Source organism: Moschus berezovskii, chromosome 27 (assembly GCF_049115385.1).
Source record: "Moschus berezovskii isolate FMDL1 chromosome 27, NW_MosBer_1.0, whole genome shotgun sequence".
NCBI lineage: Eukaryota > Metazoa > Chordata > Mammalia > Artiodactyla > Moschidae > Moschus > Moschus berezovskii.
In genome coordinates, this window is record NC_142486.1 from 12,084,081 (window position 1) to 12,102,358 (window position 18,278).

Genomic DNA, 18,278 nt, shown 5'->3' on the forward strand with positions numbered 1-18,278 from the left:
CAGACACACACAAATTACCCTTGGATCTTGTTCATGTTTCACATTAAATGGCAACAATCTTTGTCAACAAAGACAGTTGAAAGCATAGCTCCAACCTCCTTCTCAAATCTTCTTCCATCTTCACTACAGGTCCCTGCTTTTATTGCAGCCACAGTGGGTTCTTGGCTGCTCCCTTCACCGGTCCCCTGTTCTCTGTCACTCTTGAGTCGCTCACTGCATTTCCTACCTGGAGCCATCACCTGTCTACCCCCATCCTCAGCCTCTGCATACATTTCACTTACCGCCTGATCTCAGAAACCTTCCTCAATCTGATCAGCATGATTCTTCCCTCCTTTGAATGCACTTATTTTTCACTGTGTTGCATTATGGTTTTTCTTACTTTTCATTAAAATGATTTGATGGATTTTCATAAAATGACACATCCTTCTTGGGAAAAAATTTTCAGGTACAGAAACCTGCTTTTAGCTCCTCATAAGAGAGAGACTACAATGAATGTGCTGCTTTCTAAGCAAATAAGCTCTCTGCAGATTATGTAACAAGGAACAATTTCAGGTACAGAAATTTTCAGATACCTTCAGGTATAGAAACACCTAAAGTCTTTTCACCTAGATATGCTTTTCCTTGAGCATCTCTCCATCCCTTTGTGCGGATATACAAACATTGATGAAGTCTGTACACATTCCCACAAATGAAATCAAATTTTCTTTTGTCTTTTTTTTTTTCCTGTTGATATATTCTGGTGCTCTTTTAATGTAACTTGGTAGAATAGCAAAGTGTAATTTTTGGTGGCTACAAGGTATTTTATTGTTTGGCTTTTTCATAATCTAACAACCACTGCTTGTTTTTTGTTGGTGGTGGTGGTGGTGGTGGTTTTTATTTTTAAGCTTGCCTTCATTTATTTATTAGGAGGTGCAGGGAAGAGGTTGTTATGTGTTCTGGCCCGTGTGCTTAACACAGCCCATGTAAAACGCAAGTGAGCAGTCTGCCGTGGCCCTTGACAAGAACTGTCTGTGACATGCCACTTCATGTGGTTCAGGATCTGAAAAAATGTTTGAAGATCTTGTAAAGAGGTTAGAGAAGATTGACCTAAAATCCTGAGTAAAATTGTCGCCTTTTTTTTTTTAACTGCTTTGAACAGCATTGTGCCTCCCATCGCCTGCAAGAAAGCCATTCATTGTTCCTTGTTACATAATCTGCAGAGAGCTTATTCGCTTAGAAAGCAGCCCGTTCAGCGTAGTCTCTCTCTTACAAGGAGCTGAAAGCAGAATCTGTTCTGCGTCTCTGAGGCATTCTTCACAGCACAGACCTCATGCTATCGCTAATTAGCCAGAGCGTTCCCAGCCAAAAACCCCAGTGCCTGGGCTTGACAAAAGTCTGTTTTTTTTTTTTTTTTTCTCCCATGGAAAGGGTGAAGCCTGCCTCTCTGTCGAGGGGCCCCTCCGTGAGACAAGCAACAACAGGGTGGTGGGGAGCTCTCAGATCAGCCAACGCGGTGAAACACGCTGCCAGCCTCCAGAGGACTTGCTGTTTGCCTCCTCCTTTCCTCTCGAGGTGGGATCTCCATCTGATCGTCCCTTTGTACTCTAAATACCTCACCACAACGAGACCAGCCACTTCTCCTGCCTGTGCTTCTATCTCTTTCCCATTTCTGGCTTTAGGCACCAGCCTACCCAACATCCCTCAGCCACCTTCCAGTCACTTGCATTAATGATGTATGCGATTAGCAGCCTCTGCTAGTTCATTAGGAGATTAAAAAAAGAAAGGAAAACCAGGAGACGGTGTGCCTGTCATTGTGAAGTGAAGCTTGACGGGAACACCCTCACTGTCCCTCCCCGCTGCCCCTCCTGCCATGTGTCTGAGGTCTTCTGTGCGCACGCGCTGGCGGCCGCCCGCATTCCGAGTCTCTGCCATTTGCTCAGTGGGGGGACGTTTTCTTAGCCGAGTGGTGCACCGCTCTGCCTGAGGGATTGAGAACATATTGCTTGGCAGGTGGGCCTGCTCAGATGCACTGACTGTTGTTTCAGCACTGACAGGGAACATACATCACGCAGGCCCATTATGCCAGCATAAATCCATGGTAACCTGTTCAGGAGGGCTGCAACCAGCAAACAAAGTGTTTGGGTCTTAATAGGTGATATTTTTGAAACGTATAATTGGGATCTGAGAAGTAATTCTGGGTGACAGGCCACTCCTCCTGCCATCTTCGCAGAAACTGGGCCTACAGCAAAATACCACTCCTGTCATCCCACACGAAGATGACTGCCATTCCAGCTCGGCTCCAGGCAGCTGTGCACAGTGCCAAGCGTGCCAAGAGATGGTCTGTGCAGGGAAAAGAGCCTTCAGTTTCCAGGTCTCTCCTTTCTGCCTTGGTGCTCAGTAATCCTGGCAAAAGCTGCTCCTGGCTATATCAGTGGAAAACGTCAGAGCTCCCCTCCTTAGTCTACTAATATGAGCTTGAAAGGGAGCTAGAGTTCGCTGTGGTGCTGGGTAGAGGACAGATAAGCCTCTGAGTGGGGGACTCTGAGCTTTCTCATGAACAGAAGCTGCTATTCATTTCCCCTGCTGGACGCCAGCAGGAGAATGAGATATTAATGAAGTCCCTGGGCAGAGCGTGATGGGACTCGGCTCTCACAGCCTGGCTGCCTCCCCATGGGGAAGGTGGACGAGTGACTGCCAGCTCCTGCGGGATACAGCAGGTAAAGGTGGGCGCAGTCTTGGTTACCTGCCACACTGTTGTCCGAATTCCAAAAACTCGATGGCTGAGAGAGCGCTTTACACAGGTCGTCATCAGCTTTGTCGTCTTCTGGAGTCCCAGTGCATGTTTCTCGTGAAGCATAGCCTATATTCCTATACTCCCACCGTGCACACTGGTCACCAGTTTCCCCTCCCTGCACTTAGTCATCAGTTAGTTTCTGTGTCTCCCCCAAATGGCATTCTTCTTGAGGGTTGGTGCTTAGCTGAGTTCTGGGTTCCTGGTGGGTGCAAAAAATAAAGAAAGGAAGATGCTCATTTATGGAGAGAAAAACCATTGTTGGGTCAGTGTGGAGTTGTTGGCTTTTCCTTTACCTTCTTGATTTCCAGGCAGTCATAACTCCGATATGTTTCAGTATGACTTGCCAAATGAAAACTGGGTGGCAATATTGTGTTATTTAATTTTCATTCTGCCAAACAGCTAAAACAGTATCAGCACTGCAGCATCTGAATCCTCTGTTGCTACAACAGAGTTTATTTCCCTCAAGCAGACCAGAAAACTCGTGAGATCAAGGACCTTCTAAATTTTAAGGACCAGGGAGAAGACTGTTGGGAATGGGAGCAGTCGCAGCCAGTATTAAGAAACATTGGGTTTCCAATAGCCTGGCAGAGAAAGGTAATTGTGAGAGACATGGACCTCACCACACCCTAGACATGGCCTAGCCATCACTTTGCCAGTTTCACTGTTTGCTTTGCTTCTGCTCAACACTGTGGTCAGTCACAATACAGCTTTGTGCCAGCACAGAAAGTTTCCTTAAAACAGGCTTACATGCTCTGTCCCCATATGTTCTGGGTTACGAGGTCTGTAGTGAAGCCTGGGAATGCATACCTTTGAAATGTTCCCTGTGTGGTCTGTATCCTACCAACCTGTGGGCTTTGGTTTAGGAAGGACACAACACTGCAAACCTCAGCATCTCCCCCAGTCTCACTGCTGCCTTGGGCAACTCCATCATCAGTTTCACCTCTGAAATACTCCTTTAAAATCTAAATGACTTTATTTTTTTAATTTTTAATGAATTGATTTTTATTGATGTATAATTGACTTATCATATTAGTTTCAGGTATTCAACATTGATTCGGTTTTTTTAATTGACCTGTAGTTGACTTAAAATATTATATTAGTTTTAGGTGTACAGCTTAGTGATTTAATATTTTTATACATTATGAAATGATGACCACTATGAGTCTAGTTACCATCTGTCACCGCACAGTTATTACAATATTATTGACTATATTCCCAGTGCTGTCACAAGGATGTAGTATACAAGCTGACTTGATTTTTTTTTAAATACAAGAGCCTTATTGAGATATGATTCACATAAAGTTTGCTCCTAAAGTCAGTGATTTTTAGTATATTGTGCAACCATCACCACTCTCTTCATTCCAGAACAGTTTCATCATGCCAGAAAGAAGCCCCATACCCACTCGTTCTGACCTTCAGCCCCTGGCAACCACTAATCTGCTTTCTATCTGTGTGGATTTGCCTCCTCTGGATATTTAACCTTTCAAATATTAAAAGCTAACTGGCCATGAGTCCATTTATTTTTTAGGGATCTCCAAGGAAAATTTTTCTAACTCTCCAGTGATGGCTTCTGGGTCTGACATGTCTTATGGCTAGAAATACACCACTCAAGTCTGACGTTACTTCCCTGTGTAGTATTAGCCTAATGGAAAAGGCGCCTGACTTCAGATCAGAATATTGCAGGTTCGTGTCCTGCCACTGTTGCAAGGGGATGAGTTGCTTTTGGAGGGCTTCCTTGGTGACCCAAGCAGTAAAGAATCCGCCTGCAATGCAGGAGCCGCGGGAAACTCGGGTTCGATCCCTGGGTCAGTAAAACCTCCTGGAGGAGGAAATGGCAACCCACTCCAGTATTCTTGCCTGGAGAATCCCATGGACAGAGGAGCCTGGTGGGCTACAGTCCATGGGGTTGCAAAGAGTCGGACACGACTGAAGGGACTTAGCACGTAGTATTAGTGCCTATGGTATTAGCGCATATTCTTTTGTTTATCTTCTCTGCCTCTCTTTGATCATTTCACCAACCCTCAAATCCTTAATAGATTCCAACATCGAGTCACCTCCAACCTATCTGTAGGATGAATGATGTCGGTATTCCTATCCCTCTGCTCAGGTTTACCCAGGATTTTCTCCTGCTTCCTCTTCTCTTTCATCTAAATAATGAAGTGTCCACACTTTCCTCTAAGGTGAAGGCCTCCATTGTGCCCTCTACTCCAGTTCCTCCAGAACTTAGCTTCTGAGTATCTTCATTTTCTTTCTTCAACCTGTAAAAATACTGAATAGTTCACACTTAAAAAAAAAAAAAAATGTGCTTCAATCCTGCTGCCCCCTCAAGCTCCCATTCTATTTTTCTCATTCCCTTCGCTGTCAGACCTTTTGAAAGCAGTTTGTTCTCACTGCTGGTGCTTCTGTTCCACCCACTCCCACCTTACTTTTCGCACTCATAATTCTGCCTTCATTCCTTGACTGAAAGTCCTCTCTTCGTGGTTCATGGTGTCATCTTATTTGCCGAGCCCAGTGACCTTTCTGGATTCCTGTCATCACTGTACATAGAACCACACTGCCTATCTCTCCATCTTGAAACATTCTTTTTTCTTTGGCTTCTTCTACCTTTGGCTCCAATGCTCAATGCCTTCCTAAATATGGATGCCCCCTCTTATATCTGTCTCCTTACTTTTTCCCTTCCCAGTCTCATAACACCATCTGGCTCCTAACTGTGTGGATAACTTCCAAAACGTGTCTTCACCACTTGGATGTCCTGCCAGCTTCTTACACTCATTGCTCAAAACAGAACTCATACCCTGGCAGGCTTTCTGTCTTCCCTAATTCTAGCCATAGTGTGACCCAGGGTTGAAAGCTTGACTTCTTTCTTTCAACTCCTTGATCAACGTAGATGAGAGCCATCATGTATAAAATAGCCCATTTGTTCTATCCAGGCCTTATTGCTTCATCTCTTGTCCTGTTGGTCAGTGCAGTTGTCCAGATCCACGTCTTCATTGTCTTTTATCAAAACTATTACTAGGCCCTTCTATCTCTGCCTCACTCCATCATACATATTGCTGCCAGATACTAATCCGCCTTCTGACAGACTTGATTATATCATTTCCTTGGGCAATAATCTTTCAAATTCCTTTAATCCTACTGAATACGTTCTATTAATGTACCCTTAACCCAACTTGTGAGGCCTTCTACAGCCTGAGCCTTGTCTTCCATCCCAAGTGTATTTTGTGCTCTTCTTCCTGCTCTCTGTGTTCTAGTCTAAGCAAAACACTGATGATTCTTTCTTTTACCTTCACAAGTTCTCATTTCTAAGCCCTTGCTTATTCTGTATCTTTTATCTAAAATGATGTTCTTTATTTCTGCCATTTCTGTTGAAATCTCGTCATCCTTAAAATCCGTTCTCTTTCATGAAATCTTCTTGTAATAGAATTTCTCTCCCCTTTGGATTTCCAGAGTTCGTGTGTGTGTGTGTGTGTGTGTGTGTGTGTGTGTACGCATGTAAGGGGTGGGCAAGGACGTTTAGCACTTTGTCTTGTGTTTCACTTATTTATGTGCTTGTCTTATCCAGTCCTCCAAGATAGAAGCCTTGCATTTTCATTGTTGTAACTCCTGTAACAGCTGATAGAGTACTGTAAGTATAGTATATTATGAATAAATATTTCTTGAGTGAATGAATTTTTTAACCTCTATAAAATATAGGAGATATAAACTAAACTCGTGGATGACAGGCTTTATGTCAGTGTCAAGAGAGTTCTCAGTAGTTTCTAAACTATTACTTTCTATCAATCCAAGTACAAGACTTATATGAAGGGAGTTTGAGAGAATTGTAGCAAACCTGACATTGTCTTCATTGCAGTGTCTTACATTTGCATAATATTTTGTGCCATTTGATAGTACTTTCACATCTCACGTGACCCTCTCTTTGTCTATGTAGAGTTAAAAATTATTGTAATACCTGGCAGTTCCTACACGAGAACTTGCGTTCTGGGGAGCTCTAATGACTTACCTAGTGTTAGTTGATTAGACAGTGGCAGTGCCTAGACACAGGGACGTGTAGACGGTCTGTAAATATTTGAAGAGCTATCATGTAAAAGGAGATTAAATCTTATTTTTTATTCTTCATTTCCTCAGAGGACTGAAAACATACAGGCAATTTATGCTAAACGATAGAGAAAAATCGCTTAACGGATCCATTCCAAGATGGTGTTGACTGTCTCTGTTGTTTAAGAGGAGATCAGGGACAGCAAGCTGGCCAACCAGGTGTAGGACGTTTCATTACAATGAGCGGCTGAAAGGCTCAGTTTAGCCAAGGTCCCTTCTTCTTATGCAGTTCTGCAATTCCTTTTTAGGTTGGCACTGTGCTCCTATACTCTAGAATCTAAGTTTTGATATCTGACTTTCTTTAGAACTTAGCTTTAAGCAAATGTAGCTAGGGTGTGGGATGATCCAACGTTCAGATCCTAAATCTTTTGTACAATGGGGACCCCAGCTTACCCCAGCCACTCTGTATAACTGTCAGTGGATCGTCTGCAGGTGGGAACATAAAAAACACATTTTCACACAATTGTTTAGTGCCCATAGCTGCCAGCCCAGGAAGAAATGAAGTTTGCAGAAAATCTCACAGATGCCAGCATCACATGTAGCCAACCCAGTCTGGCAGCTCCACGCACCTGTCTGGTGTCACGGACATGGCAGGCAAGCCCAACATTCTCTCAGAATGGCATAGTCTGTTGGAAGGAGGTTGGTGACTCTAATGAGCTCCAAACTTTTCCTTGAAATGGGGACTTGCCTAAAAAGGCAACTGCAACAAAACAGTCAAATGGAAATCATGATATTTCACTGAACTCAGAACCAAATCTGCCTTTTTTTTTTCTTTCTTTATAGAAACATTTTGTGTGCCACGTGCCTTGGGAGCCAAGAAGAAATCATACTTCTTGGCTCCCTGTTCTACTTCACGAAGCTCAGATACTGTAAATACCCTCCTCTCCTCTCATAACATTAAATTTTTCATGAATTCATCATAAAGGAGCCACTTTGTAGGTTTGGCTGGTACCAGTGAAAGACTTCATTTTCTATTTCACAGTAACTTTTTCAGTGCAAAAAATTATGGGTATAATGTTGAAAAGAGTAGAATTATTCATCAAGTCTTCACTGCCTGCGAATTAAGAGAATTTTTCTGAAGCCTATCTGGGAGAATGCAGACACAGACATGCACATGTTAGATGCTGCTGCATCTCGGCTATCACCATTTAAGCTTTCTCAGGAGAAAAGGGGCAAAGGAGGGCATGTGCTTTCTCATTGCTTATGGATTCATCCAAGGGTCTCCACCAACTCACAGATTTCCCCTACCTTTCAGTGTTCCTGTAACTCACGAAATCACTATGAAGCAGTAGTCCCTGACCTTTTTGGCACCAGGAACCAGTTTCATGGAAGACAGTTTTTCCATGGACCAGTATGGAGTGATGGATAATTCAAGTACACTACATTTATTGTGCACTTTATTTCTAATATTATTACGTCAGCACCACCTCAGACCATCAGGCATTAGATCCCAGAGGTTGGGGACACCTTCACTAAAGGATAAAATCTTTAATTGTGTTATGCATTCATGGAAATACCAGTAGCTTCGTGACTGGATGCAAAAGATGTTCTAAAGAGTCAGCTTAGCAAAATGCAATGTGCATCAGAGTCCCCTGCAAGGCTTGTTGAAACACATGCTAGGTCCCACCTCAGGAGTTTGTGATTCAGTAGATCGGGGGTGGAGCCCAAGAATTTGCCTTTTGACAAGTTTCCAGGGAGTGCTGAGGCTGCTGTTATAGGACTACATTTTGAGAAACACTGACATACTGAGAGTATGTCAAAGTTAGAAGTCAGCAAACCTTGGTTCCAGCACTGAGTCCACTCTCAATCAAGCACGGGTCTGTGGACAAATGCCTGGGCCTCCTCCCTCATCTGTAGAAGAAAAGTAATGACCCCTGCTCTGGGTGACCTAGGGTGACTGTGACAGTAAAATCTGAGAATCCACAGGAAAACACCTGACACTTTTGCAAGGACTTGAAACATGTAATTACTGTAGTGAGAAGAGTTCAGTCGCTCTGTTGTATCCAACTCTCTGTAACCCCATGGACTACAGCATGCCAGGCCTCCCTATCCATCACCAACTCCCAGAGTTTACTCAAACTCATGTCCATTGAGTCAGTGATGCCATCCAGCCGTCTCGTCTTCTGTCATCCCCTTCTCCTCCCGCCTTCAATCTTTCCCAGCATCAGGGTCTTTTCAAATTCAGTTCTTCGCATCAGATGGCCAAAGTATTGGAGTTTCAGCTTCCGCATCAGTCCTTCCAATGAATATTCAGGACTGATTTCCTTTAGGATGGACTGGTTGGATCTCCTTGCAGTCCAAGGGACTCTCAAGAGTCTTCTCCAACACCACAGTTCAAAAGCATCAATTCTTTGGCACTCAGCTTTCTGTATAGTTCAACTCTCACATCCATACATGACTACTGGAAAAACTATAGCTTTGATCTTTGTTGGTAAAGTAATGTCTCTGCTTTTTAATATGCTGTCTAGGTTGGGCATAACTTTTCTTCCAAGGAGCAAGCGTCTTTTAATTTCATGGCTGCAGTCACCATCTGCAGTGATTTTGGAGCCCAAAAAAATAAAGTCTGTCACTGTTCCCACTGTTTCCCCATCTATTTGCCATGAAGTGTTGGGACCAGATGCCATGATCTTAGTTTTCTGAATGTTGAGTTTTAAGCCAACCTTTTCACTCTCCTCTTTCACTTTCCTCAAGAGACTTTTTAGTTCTTCACTTTCTCCTGTAAGGGTGGTGTCGTCTGCATATCTAAGGTTATTGATACTTCTTCCAGCAGTCTTGATTCCAGCTTGTGCTTCATCCAGCCCAGCGTTTCTCATGATGTACTCTGCATTTAAGTTAAATAAGCAGGGTGATTATACAGCCTTGGCATACTCCTTTCCCTATTTGGAACCAGTCTGTTTTTCCATGTCCAGTTCTAACTGTTACTTCCTGACCTGCATATAGATTTCTCAAGAGGCAGGTTAGGTGGTCTGGTATTCCCATCTCTTTCAGAATTTTCCAGAGTTTGTTGTGGTCCACACAGTCAAAGGCTTTGGCATAGTCAATAAAGCAGAAGTAGATATTTTTCTGGAACTCTCTTTCTTTTTCAATGGTCCAGCACATGTTGGCAGTTTGATCTCTGGTTCCTCTGCCTTTTCTAAAACCAGCTTGAACATCTGGAAATTCATAGTTCACGTATTGCTGAAGCCTGGCTTGGAGAATTTTGAGCATGACTTTACTAGCATGTGAGATGAGTACATTTGTGGGGTAGTTTGAGCATTCTTTGGGATTGGAATGAAGACTGGCCTTTTCCAGTTCTGTGGCCACTGCTGAGTTTTCCAAATTTGCTGGCATATTGAGTGTAGCACTCTCACAGCATCATCTTTTAGGATTTGAAATAGCTCAACTGAAATACCATCACCTCCACTAGCTTTGTTCGTAGTGATGCTTTCTAAGGCCCGTTTGACTTTGCATTCCAGGATATCTGGCTCAAGGTTGGTGATCACACCATCATGATTATCTTGGTCATAAAGATCTTTTTAGTATAGGTCGTCTGTCTATTTTTGCCACCTCTTCTTAATATCTTCTGCTTCTGTTAGGTCCATACCATTTCTGTCCTTTATAGTGCCCATCTTTGGAGGAAATATTCCCTTGGTATTTCTAATTTTCTTGAAGAGATCTCTAGACGTTCCCATTCTATTGTTGTCCTCTATTTCTTTGCATTGATCACTGAGGAAGGCTTTCTTATCTCTCCGTGCTCTTCTTTGGAAATCTGCCTTAAAGGAAAACAACTTGGAAAAGTTTCAAGATGCAGACATTCTGTCAAACTCAGACACATAGGTATCACTACTACCATGCTAAGAAGGGACCAGCAAAGACAAGATGGAAATATTTTAGGGAATTCCTCTCCTCTGAGATCTGTCTCTGAAAAAAGTCAGATACCCCAATTTATTCCATTCTATACGATATAGCCAGGTGTATTATGTGATGGAGCAGTGTTTGTTCCAACTGTCCTATGATTCAGAATTCCTTGGGACACTTACCAACGTACACAAGCCAGGCCCATTGTCTTACTTCAAGGAACCTGGACCTTGGGGTGATTCTTCATACCCTCCAGAATTTGAGAACCAGTATATCTGGGCTCGTGACAACTAAGAAAGAAACTGTATACTCTAGACAATGGATCACAACTTGTCTGCACACTGAGATCAACCCAAGGAGCCTTAAATTCCACATGCATGGGCCACTGTCCAGTCAAATTGAACCATAATTTCTGGAGTTGGGGTCTGAACATCACTACCATCTTCAAAAGCTTCTCAGTTATTTGGATTTGCAGTGAGGGCTGAGAACCACTGACTTAGAAAGAGTCTGCTGTCATGACGTTGGCAAACATGCTGTGTGTGTGTTTGTTTGCTGGTCTCTTGCCCACACCGTTTGGTGAGGACACTTTGAGGGCAGCTCCGGTGCCTAGAAAACAGTCCAGCACCTTCCACTCCCTTAAATGCTCCAGGTGTATTGCTTGTAACTGTGAATGAATGAACTCCTCAGTTTATATACAAATGAAGTGCCAAGGGAACTCATACCAAAATGTCCCCACATTTAAATATTTTATACAAACACGGCCTTTTGTAGCATTCAGACCCTCACAGTGAGAGGGTATTTATTGAAAATTTTGCAGAATCACCATCACAGGGTATCAGTTGAACAATTTCTAGAAGAGGAGTCAACCCTAGCTATAATTTATTCTTCCAGGTGAGACCAAGAAGAATAATTTGCCAGGGAGTATTTGCATTGCAGAGCTCTGAGAACACTAAGGAGTGAAGCAATTGAACACCTACTGTGTGCCAGACATTGTCATGTGCTCTCACTTCGCAACAAACTTGCATCCTTCCTATCATTTTTTTCTTAGGGGAGAAAGAAATAGAAGCAAATTGCCCACAGTGGGAAGCTCAAGGGAGCTCGTTTGATTCCAGAGCCCAAATTCCTTTTCCACGTTGTTCAGTTACTAAGTCATGTCCAGTTCTTTGCGACCCCGTGGACTGCAGCACACCAAGCTTCCCTGTCCATCACCAACTACTAGAGCTTTCTTAAACTCATGTCCGTTGAGTCGGTAATGCCATCCAACCATCTCATCCTCTGTCGTCCCCTTCTCCTCCTGCCTTCAGTCTTTCCCAACATCAGGGTCTTTTCCAATGAGTCAGCTCTTCACATCAGGTGGCCCAAGTATTGGAACTTCAGCTTCAGCATCCGTCCTTCCAATTAATATTCAGGGTTGATTTTCTTTAGCACTGATTTGATCTCCTTATAGTCCAAGGGACTCTCAAGAGTCTTTTCCAATACCACAGTCTGAAGGCATCAGTTCTTTGGCGCTCAGCCTTCTTTATGGTCCAATTCTCACATCCATAGATGACTACTGGAAAAACCATAGCTTTGACTTTATGGACTTTTGTCATAAAATGATGTCTCTGCTTTTTAATATGCTGTCTAGGTCTATCATAGCTTTTCTTCCAGGGAGCAGGAAAAACTATGACTTTTAACTTTGTGGCTGCAGTCACCATCCGCAGTGATCTTAGAGCCCAAGAAAATACAGTCTGTCACTGTTTCCACTTTTTCCCCACCTATTTGCCATGGATACTTATTTATTTTAAATATTTATTTGGCCATGTCAGGTCTCAGTTGTGCAGTGGACTCTCTAGTTGTGGCACACAGGCACCAAGCTCCAGAGTACTTGAGCTCAGTAGTTACACTGCATGTGGGATCTTAAGTTCTCTGCCCAGGGATCAAACCCACATACCCTGAATTGCACGGCAGATTCTTAACCACTGGAATCACTAGGGAGGTCCTTCATGTTTATTTTACTGCCACTCAGATTTTCTCCAGCCACCTGTGCCCCTCCCTCCCTTACCTGTCCCTGAGGGCTCCTCACTGGGTCCCTATTCCTCCCAGCCATGTGGGGCTCCACGCTGCGCTTCCTGCCTTCTGTAACAAGCTTGCTCTGGCAAGTTCTTACTCACCCATGATCTGATTAATTGCCTGATCACCTTCATAAGGGCTCAAGTACCCTCCTCCCTCCTGGTATCCTGGGCCAAGCAGGGTAGAGAGCTTATTATCCCCAGAGCTTTGTATGTGTGCCTTTACCTGGCTCTTCCTCCATGTAGACGGGAATGTCCTTGCGGGCAGGAACTGTCTCATGCTCCTGTCTCTGTTCTCTCAGCCTCATGTATTTCCTAGCCCTTTGGAGACACCCAGTATTTTTTTTTTTTTTCTAAAGAACGAATGACGGGAGAAACTCATCTGCCAGCAAAGATCTCCAGAAACACTTCAGCATGTGTGCATGTCTTGTGCTTCAGAATATTTTAGAAACATTTTCCAGATTTAATTGAGGCTTCTGGGAAGCCTTGCTGTGTTCTTCCTTGCGAAAAATAGAAGGTCGTTACCAGGAAGTCTCAGCGTACCATATTTATCTGGTGAGTTTTGAAAATACTGAGTAATGGGACTAATGACTCAGTATAGTAGTTTCCAAACTGTGAGGTAATCTTTGGACTTTGCAAGATTATTATATTAAGTGTACTTTTTAGTCTGTCAGTAAAAAATAAAAAGCCTGTATTTTCACATTAGAATTCAAAGAACATCTGCTGCGTATTGTAAATAACATATTTTGAAAACCAACTGATGCATACTCAGCCTGCCTCCTCCTGCTAACCATAGCTGGTCCTTAAGACAGGCTTCAGTGGGCCACTGGGACGCTCTTGCCGTTGCACCCCACTGTCTCCCATAAATCTCCAGACACCCGTGGACCCCTCAACACACTCAGCAACATGAGGTTTTCATTTCCCTATTTTCAGTTGGGATCAGAAAGGGACTGAATTCTTGGATGATTCAGAGCTGTATAGAGTGTTTTTTTTATGGAGTCAACCTTAAAGAGGTTTTCCACTGAGGCCCTTCTTTACCCCTAAGGATATGAAACCTCAGAGAGCCACCGCTTGCTCAGGGCCAGTGACCCCTCCAGCTCCCTACCTGAGGGTGTACTGTTTGCTGGCCCCCCTACAGGGAGGAGCCCAAAGGACAGAACTCAGAGCTCCTCCATCTGAGCCAGGCCTTCTCCCAGCAGTGCCGCCCAGTCCTCCTGCCCAGATCTCACCTCCTCGTGGGACTGAAAAACTCAGTCAGCTTTCTCCCTTGTTCCTTCTCAGTTTGTCTTGTTAGCACTCTTTCCTAGCAAGTAAGCACCATATGTCTTCTTGGGGAACTTGTTTTCAGGAGATTCCCAGCACATGTGTGCCGGCTTGGAAGAGCGGGGCAGGGGTGGGTGGTTGTTGGGTTCACCAGCCGTCCTCACCAGAGTGCAGCTTTTGAGGGGTGCCATCTGCCCCGTGGGCTGGTTTGTCCTGAAGCATGAGCACAGTCTTTCACTGGTACTTTCTGGGGGTCACGGAAAGTAGACTGGCTCACAAAGGGGTGTTTTGGAGCCACAGAGAAAGCCTGGGCCCACTCTCTGCGTTGGCTCCTCGTTATCTGGAGCGGGTTCTGTCCCACAGATGCCTCTTCCTTGGTCTGTTCTCTGTCCTCACGGAGTGGATAACGCAGCCTGATTATACGAGAGGGGCTCTGTGCGCTCCTCTTTTGCTTTCCTGCTCTTAACCAGTTGCCAGTGCCAAAGCATGAGACTAATATGTTCCACGTTTGAAATCATTCATTTTCTGTAATGTGGAGTCCAGCATCCCGCTTCTAAACTTTTAATACCTGTCTCCTTTGAAAGCCAGCTTGTCGAGCATCCAATTTGTCTTTTTCTCTTCTTCACTTTCCCCCTTTTTTCCTTGCACTCAGGCTGTCTTTTATCAAAAACCAGACAGAGGGTGAGCCATTGACACCTCATGGCAAGCAGCAGCTTGAAGCATCTTCTTCATTCACCCTGACATCTTTGTGGCAAAAAGAAAGCAAGGGTTGGGAACTGTTTCTATTCATCTGGGCTTCCACAAGAGCTCCCTCTTTGAAAGCGGCTTCACAAACAGCCTTATTGGTTGTTATTGCTACCTGTCTCCCTGGAGGTTTTAGCACTTGTTTTGAAAAGCTGGCTATTTTCTGTTCCCTCAAGAATTCACCTTACCTAGGCCTCTTCATTGCTTCCCCTGTCCCTACAGAAGTAGTAAATAATAATAATTGCCAGACTTCGTTTTGCGTTTTCCTGTGTGCCAGCAGCTTTGCATGGTTTCGTGTCATTCTTACAACAACCTTTTGAGGTAGTGCCCATTTTAAAGGTGAGGAGACTGATGCATGAGTGTTTTTGTCCCTTGGTGGAACTAAGACATGCACCTAAGCATTTGAAGTTGAATGCCCAGGCTGTTTACAAATAAGCTAAGCTGCCGGGTCCCCTGTACTCTGTCACTCATTTGGATTTTGCTGACTTAGTCTTCGGTTTATCCGTGGAAGGACTAGACTGCAGCAAAAATGAGGTGAATGAAAGATAATCTGTGGTCTGAGGTTCTAAGGGATAAGACAGACTCCCAGCAATCGCTGTGGCCCATTAGATAAAACAGTGATTCTCAGAAGCATAGAGAATATTAACAAGAGTGGTGGGGAAGACGTGGTGAGGACAATAGGAGAGAGAGTGGGGACCGTGTTCTGATACAGCCCAGGGTGATAAGGTAGTCGTGGTAATCACTGGCTAATCACGATTCTAAGACCACACGGTGTTCACTAACTAGAAGCTACCACTGGTTGAACATATGTATTACATGTCCGACTGACGCTGTATGCTTTTATTTAATAATCCCTCATGATTCTATGAGATGAGTATTATCTCACCTTTAAAAAAGAGTAAGTTCAGGGACGTTAACTTGACCCAAGTTTGCTTGGATCTTAAGTGAAAAAAAAAAGGAGATTTGATCCCAAAGCTATCTGTCTTCAACATCTGTGCTCCGTTCCTCCATCCTTGCCAGCCTCCACCCATTATGAAATTTAACCAGAATCACTGTCATCATTAGTAGGCCATCCTACTGGTAACGGAAAGAAATAGAGGGATCTTATGTTTGTGGACCAGAAAGTGTAGCTGAGCAGAGTATATGAAGGTTTGTACCCCTGGTCCCATTGAGCTTATCACATTCAAGTAGTCCCAGCAGTCAGCTGCCATGTTCTGTTTTTTTCTAAGACAAAGTTGACAATATATATTTTATTATATGATGGAATTGGGCATAGCAAATGTAATATTTTTATTCACAATCATTTCACTTTATTCATTCAGATTCCCATGTATTCTGTGTATAATTTCTCACTCTTTGCTAATATAATGATCTCAAATTACCCAAATAGATTTTTTTCCATTATTTCATATGTCCTAGTCTGTTTAGGCTGCAAATACCACAGACAGAGTGGCTTATAAACAACAGAAATTTATTTCTCACAGTTCTGAAGGCTAGGAATTCCATGATCAAGGTGCCAACATGGTTGTGTCCTGGTGGGAGCACTCTTGCTTATTCATAGCTGGTCATCTTCTTTCAGCTGCCATGTTCTTCATGTAGATAGGATTTTAGTTAGACAACTTTGCTTCATTGAGGATTCCTTCCAGAATGATTACTGGTTGCCAGACTTTGTAGAGGAACACAGATATGGGTTCAGGGAGCCATCAGAAGTTAGGGGAGCTGGGAGTGTGTACCCAACTCTGCTCTTCAACCACCTATACGGCCTTGGTGACCTCACTGAACTCTCTTCAACCTCAGCTCTTCAATCTGTACATCATGTTAGATAATTCCAGGGTTGGTTTTAGCTCTAAAGGATGATTGCTCTCCACTCTCAGGCCATTTACGTTACACACAGAGGAAGAGCCCTGTTAACCAGTGACATATGTAGTTAGTTAATTGAGAAGGCCATTTAAAGGAAGAAGTCATAAAAAAGGAAACGTTATCAACATTTAATTTTTTTAAAAAACAGCTTTATTGTAGTGTAATTGATGTACCAAAAACTACACATACGTGTACAGTTTGGCAAGTTTTGACGTATGTACCATCCACCATATCACCATTCCAATCAGGCTAGTGAACATACCTGTCACTCCAGAGTTTCCTTATGCCCCTTGCTTGTCACTTCCTCCCCTTCATTCCACCAGTCCCACCCACCGTCAAAGCCAACTACTGACCTCCTTTCTGTCACTACAGATTACTTTACATGTTTTCTACATAATTATTTAAAGTTTTGTCTATGTTGTTGTGTGTTTTTCAACCCATGAACAAAGTATTTTTCCATGTATTGGGTTGTCTTTAATTTTTCTTAAGAATATTTTATATTTTTCAATGCATGGATCTTTCAGGTTTTTTGTCAGAATCATCCCTAAATATTTCATTTTGGGAAATTATTGTAACAGACACAACTTTTAAAATTTCAATTCACTTTAATTGTTGCTGTTATAATTGGCTAGTACAATTAATTTTTGTACAATGATTTTCAGTTAAATATAATAAGATATTGTAATTATATATTCTATATATTCTGCAATTATGCTAAATTTACTTTCTGTCATTCAGATTGCATGTTTAGAGTATTATATAGTGTGTATTCTTTTTTGATCTTCTTTCATTCTACATAATTATTTAGCCAGTTGGATGCAAAGATGTATGTAGTGTGTGTGGTATCACTCAGTAAGCTGTACAGAGAGCATATCAGAAAGGGTTGGTTACTCCAGGTAACAAGGAAAGTGGAAGTTGATTGAGAGCTTCTGGAACTCTTCCATTGCTGTAAACAGTACTCCTAACCTTCAGCACCCAGTGGGCAAAATGAGCTTTTGGTCACAAGCCCTACTATGTAAGGAACACAAATAAGTCAACTCTGATCTTCACAGGTTGAAAAGTAACCATGACCTCGGGTAGCTCCTTATATCAGCTTTAACTACAATGATAGCAAATAGGATGATGTTGAAAGAATCCTGGAGTGGGGCTCAAATTGGTCTGATTATCAGCAGCTTTCTCTGTGTCACCTTGAAGAATAAAGGAGCATTTATTTTGTGTCAGTGTCGGCATCCCTTCTATGTGCGTTGGATTTCCATTCCAAGATGTACGACAGTGCATTGTCCCCACCCAGGTGGTCCTTCTGCCTGCAGGTCCCGCACCTCCCAGTGTCTGCTGGAGATGAATAAGGCAGAACACCGAGGCAACAGGAAGCAGCCTGAACAGGTTAGGAGACAAGGAAGTGAAAAGCTTGCATGGGAGGATGTGAGCAATCAGGACTCGGCATAGGATGCGGTTCCTGTTGAGGTAGAGTGGGTTGGAGGGTAGACCAGGGCGTGAGCATGCCAAGCCTTAAAGATTGAAAGAGATGGGTAGGACGTGGAGAGCCTTTGAAACTTACTTTTTTAAAGGGAGCACTCATGGCGAGAGCTGTGCCAGAGATTCTCCAACCTTGACGACCTCAGAGTCACCTGGGAACTTGTTAAAAATACATATAC

The 18,278-nt window shown here is 43.3% G+C and overlaps 1 protein-coding gene across 9 annotated transcripts in view; it reads left to right on the plus strand.

Moving 5' to 3' along the window:
* The window catches only part of AUTS2 (activator of transcription and developmental regulator AUTS2), a 1,225,668-nt gene that overhangs the window by 805,643 nt on the left and 401,747 nt on the right, over positions 1-18,278 (plus strand). For 7 of the 9 annotated variants that reach the window (XM_055409984.2, XM_055409986.2, XM_055409985.2 and 4 more), the window contains one exon: positions 1,408-1,551. The exons of the other annotated variants lie outside the window; for them this stretch is intronic. In XM_055409984.2, coding sequence (XP_055265959.1) covers positions 1,408-1,551 — 144 coding nt within the window. The remainder of the gene's footprint in view (positions 1-1,407; positions 1,552-18,278) is intronic. 9 annotated transcript variants of the gene reach the window in all.